The 9,344-nt window shown below is 38.7% G+C and overlaps 1 protein-coding gene across 1 annotated transcript in view; it reads left to right on the top strand.

Annotated features, from left to right (window-relative positions):
• The first annotated feature begins 281 nt into the window (after positions 1–281).
• Positions 282–9,344, top strand: part of MRAP (melanocortin 2 receptor accessory protein) — a 30,254-nt gene continuing 21,191 nt past the window's right edge. The window contains exons 1-2 of the mRNA XM_019525632.1: positions 282–566; positions 4,102–4,201. Of these exons, the coding sequence (XP_019381177.1) occupies positions 461–566; positions 4,102–4,201 (206 nt within the window). The 5' untranslated portion in view covers positions 282–460. The remainder of the gene's footprint in view (positions 567–4,101; positions 4,202–9,344) is intronic.

The raw sequence follows: 9,344 nt of genomic DNA, 5'->3' as shown, positions 1-9,344 counted from the left end.
TCCAGGGTGCCCCCCACATACCAGAAATATCCAAAAGATTTTTAGTTTAAATACCCCCTCCCCCCACTTTTTTCCCCCTCTTCCTGGTCAGAAATCTCCCCCTCTCCCTGGTTGTAATACCCTCCTAGAGAGATGTCCATGCAGTCCACCCCAGGCTGGCACCCAGGGGCATGGCTTCCCCCTGCCCCACTACCTTTGGTATGCCACTGCTTTTGCCTGACTTCAGACTAACATGGCTAACCCCCTCTATGTATAAGTTTAGTATTAAATGTCTGTCACAGGCTGATATTAATTTCTGCTAAGTTTTTTTAGTATCTGAGCAGTCCTTGAGCTGCAGGATGTGAGGTCTTCCAGAGTGATTTACATAGGCATCAGGTACTCAGTGTCTTTTTGAGAACTCCAAAGTACAATGAAACAAAGTATCAAATCAGAGCAGAGCTGATTGAAATATACTACCGAAATGGCTAACAAAACAAACTCATCTGAGTATTACTGGTCTTATGAATATTATTGGGACTATTTTGATCCATTTCCAGTAGATGGAAGGATGTTGAAGGTTCATAAATGTAAGTACTACATGTAGCAGCTAATCTACTATGTGAAGCATTAGAAAACAAAATAGGATGACTAGTTTCTTTTACATGTGTTTTCTCTTTGTAATATAGACTGTACTGGAATACATATATTGGGCAGTATATGCTGATTGGGTTCTAATACCAGTTGATGCTAGTAATACAATATTATTTTTTTTAGTATAAAGAATGTATATTCTAGAAATACTTTGGTATTAACTACTAATTGGAAAGACAGCTTATTGAACTCTTTATTAACTGGAAATTGTTCTGAAATGCAGATAAATGGTTTGCCATATTCCTGGCTATTTTGTATAGTAGAATAACAATAGGTTAATATGCTTACAGATTTGCCAGTTATCTTTCCTTCTTGAAATACAAGGTTTGCACTGAAATTTTTGTGCATTTTTATATATTACTGAAAAAAAAGCCGTGTTTTGATCAGCTAGGAAGAGCCACAAATTGAATACACATTTGCTACTTACTTCCTTATTTCTTTTATCTGGCATTGCTCTTTAGTTCATCATCTTGATCTCTATCATCTCATAATGCATTATAACAGCTATTATAGTGCTATGAAAACTTAAGAGCAAGTTGAAGTATAAATCCTGTATTTAAAATACTGCATAGCAGTCGAAATAGATCCCTGTACCTTTTAGATATTTATTTTCAGCTGATGGTAAACTAAAAGTGTCATTCACCAAATTCAAGTATATTAACATAACCTAGGGATAAATAATCTTTGTTTTCCCCAAATATTGAGTTTTAAATGTAGTCTGAATCAACATAACTGAGCAAATTATTGAGGAGTTCTGGTGACTGATTTAGCAAGTACTTAAGTGCTTCGTCAAATCAGGGCCCAAATGATCTACATAGTGGGCAGTATCCCTGAAATGGAATTAGAGCAACATATTTCATATGGTACCTGATTTTTATTTAAATATAAAACTCTTGTCTAAATCTTTATGTTTTACTCCTCTTTTTAAATGGTCTGCCCCTGAAACACCATGGGACTAATATACTTTTATTATGGATGAACCTGAATCCAAATATGAGGGCAAGAATTTTTTTTCCTTCTACTAATAGTATTAACTGGTTGTACTCATTTTTCACTAAAACAATTTTTAAAAAAACAAACAATCTAGGTTACCCTTTCATCTGTTTGATTGTAAAAGCCAACATTAATGGTAACTGTAAAATATAGTAATACAAAAGTACCTTGTAATGAAACAGTTGAAAACCTTTATTGCAAACAAGGGAAAAATCCCAGTTGTGAGAAACGAAGAACATTCTGGGAATTTCTGTTTCTTCTTGAAGAGATCAGCCTTCCCCCCAACCCCACCCCAAAGTCTGTAGCAGTTCTGCTATCCTCCTGAATTGCTAATGTAAATAGCTTTATCTAGGTTAACTAAAGTGAATTCCATGAACAAGATTATTACTAAGAAACAAAACTGTTTTGGTTTGTATGAATCTAAGTTGCCGGGCTCTGTTTACAGAGGTTTTCAGCATTTCAGGCCTTTGCATGGTGTGCAAATACACTCTCTCTCACAAGAACTCTCTAGCTCCTACCTTACAGATTTGGGGTATTCTAAGAGCCTGGTACTCTAACTCCCATTTTCCATTTCTCTAATATTTCTGGGGCACTATCTGGCTTCTGTTTCACATTTTTGTGGACTTCAGAGATGCTGTAGAGGGTTGCCTCCTCACGTTTAGTGTTCAGGGGGGCTGGATGGTAGAGCCAGGCTCTCTCATGTTTTTGAACAGATCTTGAGGGAGTCTTAAACCCCCAGTTTATAGGCTCCTCTTTAAATTTAGAGTGACTATTGCTTTTACTCTAATATCTTGGGACTGTCTCACAATTATTTTACAGAGTCCTCTTCTTAAGAAGACTCTTTATAGGTGAGCTCTAACTTTAAATTGTTGGTAAAGTTAATAAAATAGTCTCCTTAACAAATCAGTAACTCTAACAGCAACACATTCTGAATGTTATGAATGCAAGCTTAAGATCTAACATATTCAGTTTAATTCAAAGAACATCAATGTTTTTTGTCCTGTTAGGTAAAGATTTACTTTATCTTAGTCAATATTTGTCTTGTGAGCCAGTGACCCCTGCTTTTTCCTCACCAGAAGCAAAAGTGTGTACAGGACAGCCAGTGATCTGCTCTTGGAACCCAACAGTATTAAGGCATGTCTACATGAGACATTTATTGTGCAGTAGTAGAATAATTAGCTCCGCAGTAAACGTCTCAGCATCTACACATGTGCTCCTATTAGGCTGGAGTAAACTAATTTACTCTGCAGCAGGATAGTACTTGTAAATACAAGTACTATCCTGCTACAGAGTAAAAAACTCCACAGTAGCTCACGTGTAGATGCTGGAAGGGCTGGCTAGGGCATGAGGGTGCTTCAGTGTGGGGGCTACCTACTGGCTAGCCCCTGCTGAAGCTCCCTCATGCCATAGCCAGCCCCTTTGCAGCACACTGAGCCAGGGGGAGTAGCCACGGGCTAGCAGGCTAAACTCCTGGTACTCCCTGCCAGCCAGGGATGCTATGCCCAGGCTCCACATGCTACACATGAATAAACTGCAGAGCTTATTGTGCCGGAGTTAATTGCTTTCAGGTGCACATTCAAATGGTGCACCCGGGAGCTATAAACTCCAGAGCAATAAGCAATAAGCTCTGCAGTTTATTCATGTGTTGTAATTGCACGTATAGATGCACCCACTGCGTTGACCCCAGTGGGAAACATTGCTGAGACCATTTCTAGAACACTTTGGCTAAAAGAGACCACCCAGTCCTTGTTATGACACTATAAAACTACTACAACTAAATATTAAAGCACAGATGGAGAACAACTGCTACAGCTGCCAGAGCTACTTCACAGTCTCTTCCATTAGACTAACATGCCACTAGAATCACAACCAATATCAGTTTTCAACAAGCTGTCTTCTCCATCCTGAGAGTCTGCAAGGCCAATATTTATGTGCCTAGTGACAAAAGTTTTTCATGGCAAATTCCATCCTTTAAATGGATTCAGAGTTCCCTTGGAGTTTAACAGGTGTTGTCCTCACTTAGCAGAGAGTAGAAATTAGCTCAGTCCATAAAGCTAAGCAGCATGAGAATGGTTTCCTTTTAAAATGGCTGTTTTTGTCTTGCAACTGTGTGGAACTGAATTCTGCAATATGCAAATAGCTAAAATTCTCAAAATCCTCCTAAATGCAACTTACTGCTTTCCCAAAAATATACTTAGTACTCACCTTCCTAGTGGTTAGAGCATAGATCCAGGATTAGATTCCTTTGTTTTATTCCTAACTATACTATGGACTGGCCTGCTATGAAATTTTGTATAAGACATAACTAATTTCTGCCTCTGTTCTCCATCTACAATAGACTCTTTCTTACGACTATAATTGTGACCTTCTAATTAATGAAATGGTATAACATACTTTGAGATCATACAATGTGTTTGCTTTATTTTTCATTTTTTGATTCATGATCAGTGATACAGCATGTTGCGTTTCATTTAACAGATTCAATTGTCATAGCCTTTTGGGTTGGACTTGCTGCATTCTTGATGTTTCTTTTCCTCATTTTGCTCTACATGTCCAGATCTGGATCCACACCAGTAAAGTATGTAAGGCTTTTTTACTACAAATAAACTACAGACTAACAAATTTAATGCCATCAGCAGCATCCAATAGAGATTAACCTTCCTGAAGCAATAGAATTATCATAGCATTAATTGTTTGTTGCCATCCATAAAGTAGAATATATTGTTGGTCATCTGGTCTATGTAAAGGATTATTTCTCAACCAAATACTATTCTATATTCCTTTTTCAAGATCTAGATGAAAATATAAACTCATTACTGAAAAGGTTTACAGATGAAAAAAGATTGGAGAAATGGTAAATAGGAAAGAGAATAGGTAGGCCATCTGTATGGAGTAAACTGGATTGCTTGGTAAGATAGGTGCAGTCAAGCAGCATATGTTATAATAAAGCCAGTCACATGTTACAGGAGCAAAGAATGCATCTCAGGTAGACAGGGTTTTCATCTATACCCTCAAAAACACTGAAAAGGATCTTGGAGTCATGGTGGACAAGCAATTGAACACAAGCAGCCAGTGAAAATATGCAATCTTTGAATGTCTAGAGAAAAGGGGGTGTTTAATCAGAATATGAAGGTTATATTATGGCATTGTTTAGACCATCAGTAAAAAGTGCCCATTTTTACATGTACACTTTAAAAAGGATATTGCAAAATTGGAAGAGGTTCACAAGAGAGCAACAGGCCTGATCTGAGGTCTATAGAAAACATGTTTTATAGTGATAAATGTAAGGAATTCCATCTTCCTTATCAAGGAAAAATGACTTGATGGTTTATAATAAGCATGTACATAGCAAGAAGATCTATGATTTATTGAAAGTTTTTCTGCACCAGTCAAGGGCAAATTTCATAACAATATCTAATGTCTCAAGGTTGAAGCTAGGCAAAGGAAATAGTGCACAATTTTGAGTGAGTGAAGTTAATCACTGAAATAATGTCTCTATACCAAGGTTGGAATTCTTTCCAAAAAAAACAAATACATGTTCTAGTTCAACCACAAATTATTTGGCTTAATTACTGGGTGAAATTCTATGGCCTGTGGGTGTGGACAGAAGTAAACAACTGAAACAATTCCTAGTGTAAAAGGCTTAGAAACATTTTAAAAAGTATCATTATGAACAGCTGAACCTACATACTAGCCCTATAGCTCTGCCCAGTTGGAGCACTTGAGAATTGCCATTCTCCAGACTACAGGGGGCTGTTGCTGCCAACTTTCTTGGTTCTCAAGTTTCCATCTATAAAGCTCCCTGAGTGCCTCCATTTATGGCACTAGGCATGCACACAACCACTCAGGTCTTGACACTGTCAGAATAATTACCATAGGTCATTAGCCTCTCGGCCTGCTAGCTTTTATGTATCCCAGCTTTTATGCATTCTTAGGCACCTAAATCTCCCCAGGTATTAAGAAGGGCAGAGTGGCACCTTAGAAACTAACTCAAAGAGTCATGAGCTGTTGTAGGTGACAGCCTATTTCTGGGTTCTAAACTAGCTTTTACAACCTCAGAAAGAGTCCTTGGAGTCATTATTCAAAGCGGTCTAAAAATATCAGCTCAGTGTTCAGTGGCAACCAAAAAGTCAATAAAATATTGGGTATCATTAAGAAGGGAATAGAAAACAAAACAGATAGCGTCATCATGCCATTATACAAATCCACATCTTGAATACTGTGTGCACATCTGGTCCCTGCATCTCAAAATGATGCAGTAGAATTAGAAATGGTCCAGGGAAGGGCAACCAAACTGATCAGGGCTATGGAGCAGTTGCCATACCAGGAGAGACTGAAAAGGCCAGGACCAGTCAGTTTGAAAAGGAGAAGGTTGAGGGGGGATATATGATAGAAGTCTATAAAATCATGAAGGGTATGGACCAAGTGAACAGGGAGTTTGTGTTCATCAAGTCCCAGACTTCCAAAAGTAGGAAGCACCCACTGAAATTATTAGACAGATTTAAAACTAACAAAATAAAGTACTTTGTTATGTGGTAGGTGGTTAACTTGTAGAATTCATTGTCACAGGAGGAGGTAGAGGTTCAAAAAGTGTTCAAATAGGCAGGTTCAAAAAGGGACTAGACAAATTCATGGATGATCAATCTATTAATAACTATTAAACAGAGTGGTTGGAGATGTTTATTCTAGCATCTCTAAACCAACGGTGGTGAATGCCATGGAGGGTAATGAAGAAGGGATAGTGCACTCTAGATATACCTCTTTCGATGCTCTCCCCCTAAAGCATTCTCTCCTGCCACTGTGGGAGACAGGATACTGGACTAGATGGACTATTGGTCTGACGCAGTATGGCATGTCTTATGTTCTAATGTTTATTTCATCCAGTGCCATGATGGGCTTACAGACAGCAGGAGTACTACATAGAAATAAATAAACTACTTTATTTAAAATGATTTTAACATTATTAAATAGATATAATAAAACAATTAAATATTTAAGTTAATATAATTAAAATATAAAAATCTATAAAACCATTTATTTTTATTTAATATAATTAGATGAAATTCATCAAGGACAAAGGAAAAGTCCTGCACTTGGGGTGGAATAATTGCATGCACAAATACAAACTGGGAAATAATTGGCTAGTCTGTAGCCCAGCCAAGAAGGACCTGGGGGTTATAGTGGCCCCCAGGCCACCAAACCAACAAGTATGCAACAGCATTGCAAAAAAACTCTAAGAGCATACAGGGTTGCATTAACAGGAGTGTCACTTGCAAATCAAGGGAAGTGATTCTTCTGTTTTATTTACCATTGATTAAGCCTCACCTGAAGTACTGTATCCTGTTTTGGGCCTACACTTTGAGAGAGATGTGGACAGATTAGAAAGAGTCCAAAAATGATTGTAGGCAACAAAAATGATTGTAGGCCTAGAAAATATGGCTTAGGAAGAAAAGCTGAAAGAATTAGGGTTAGTTAGTCTGGAGAAGAGAAGACCAAAGTGGGACTTGATAACAGTCTTCAACCTGAAGGGAGATTATAAAGAGAATGGAGCTAGCAATTTCTCTGTGGCTGTAGTGGACAGAACTAGAAGCAATGGCCTCAAACTGCTGCAAAAGAAATTTAGGTTGGAGATTAGGAAGAACTTTTTGTCTATGAGAATGGTCAAGTTTTGGAACAGACTACCAAGACAAGCCATGCAATCTCCATCCCTGGAAATTTTCAAGAGCAGTTTAAATAGACACTTGACTGGGATGGTTTAGTCAGGAGTGATCCTGGTCTGAGCAGGGGGCTGGACTAGATGAACTCATGTTTTTATCATCCTGCGTTAGGGTGACTTAGTTAACTTGGATTGCTATAGGACCATGTAGATATAACTGTTATGGCATAACTGTTGAAATATGGTCCTGGGCAGTCTTCTCCCTACCCCCCACGTTTAACATGTTTTAAAAGTACCATTTATCAGTAACCTTGGACAGTTCTAGTGACAGGGTCTGACACAAAGTACACAGTCCAGATTGACAAAGCACACCAATTTGCTTAGTAGGTTTACAGATCTAAGAGTGCCAGAAATTTTGAACTTTGCCAGGTACAGGCTTTGCCTAAGTACAGATGTGAGCCTTTCCATGTTAATTTATTTTATTTGTTGCTGGCTTCTTTGGGAAACAGGTTTATGCAACACAGAGTTGAGCCCTTCTGCTCACTATTTGATCAGGAGGCATAAAATTCAACTCAGCAATTAGGTGGAGGTTCAAAATTAGATCACAAAGAAACATGGATAAACAATAGCATAACAGAATAGTAAAAGGGAGCCCTATTAGTCTAATTTATTGGCACCCTATGGCTTTTGGTACATTAACAAAAGGTAATAGTAAGAATGAAAAAAGGCAGCTTGCCCAATTAAACTGAGAGGTAGGAAGCAAACTGATTTCCAAACAAAATGCAAACAATATAGACACATGTGGAAATCAACATAAAATTACATGGTAACCAAGGCAAGCTCCCATTCATTTGGAGAGCCTGAAGAACTGGCAAGAGAAGCTTGCATGTAAGGAAGTCTCACAGGAGAGAAAGATTCCTCATCACAAATGCAGAGTAATTGCAGGACTTTAGCTGAGCTTCACTTTTATATGGTGTTGCTGAGAGAGAACAAATACCAATATTTTACTGCATACAGCATGCCTCCCAAGTAAAACCTTGTTTTTGGAAGGCAGGATACAGAAAACAAGATTTTTCCAGAGTCATGGCTGACTGTGTGACATAGAGCAAGTCCTCTGGGTACCACATAATGTTCTGGAAGCATGGCATCCCAGGAGATAGTCTGGGTGAGGCAGCAGGAACTTCCTGCCACACCATGGCTGGGAGCAGAAAGCAGAACAGCAGATTGGGCCAGGGAAGGGATTGGACTGGCACTTAGGGAGTCTGTCAGGGTAATTTGTGGCACTCCAGCCAGAAAGGTTGTCCCCACACTGGTCTAGATGAGGTCTAATCAGTGCCAAGTAGAGGCACTATCACCTCTTGTGTCTTGCACCTAATGCTTCTATTGATGCAGCCCAAAACCTCATTTGCCTTTTGTATGGTATGTCACACTACAAACTCGCACTGAAGCTGTGATTCACCAAGACTTCAAGTTCTTTCTCTGTAGAGCTGTCATCCAGCCACATATCACCCATCTTGTATTTGTGGTTTTGACTCTTCTTCCCAAGGTGCAGCTCCTTGCATGCATCAGCATTGAACTTCATTCTGTTGGCTCTCAATTTTATATCATCTGCAAATTTGCTCAAGAAGTTCTCTGCTTCAGCCTCTACATCATTAATAAACATGTTGAATAACACTAGGCCCAAGACAGACTCCTGTGGGACTCCACTTGAAGCCTCCTGCCGTTCTGACATAGATCCATTTATAATTACCCTTTTCTTGTGGCTATTGAGCCAGTTTTTTATTCACCTTGTAGCAAATTTATCAAGCCCACATTTCTCCAATTTATGGGAAGGTTGTGTGGCGCTTTGTCAAAAGGTTTGTTGAAATCCAAACACACTATATCCACAACATTCCCTTTATCCATGTAACAAATGCATTTACCCAAATCCAAGATGACTTTGAATTTAAGATGACCCCCTGCCAATAATTAGATTCTATACAAGGAAAATTATAAATTTGAATCTAATGATTGGAAGCTCATCCTTCAGCACTCTCCCCTATCCTCCCTGCCCCCCCCCCCCCCC

The sequence above is a fragment of the Gavialis gangeticus genome, unplaced genomic scaffold (assembly GCF_001723915.1).
Source record: "Gavialis gangeticus isolate Ggan-Ray unplaced genomic scaffold, GavGan_comp1, whole genome shotgun sequence".
NCBI lineage: Eukaryota > Metazoa > Chordata > Crocodylia > Gavialidae > Gavialis > Gavialis gangeticus.
The sequence above is the reverse complement of the archived record's forward strand: the minus strand, read 5'-3'. Positions and strand labels throughout refer to the sequence as shown.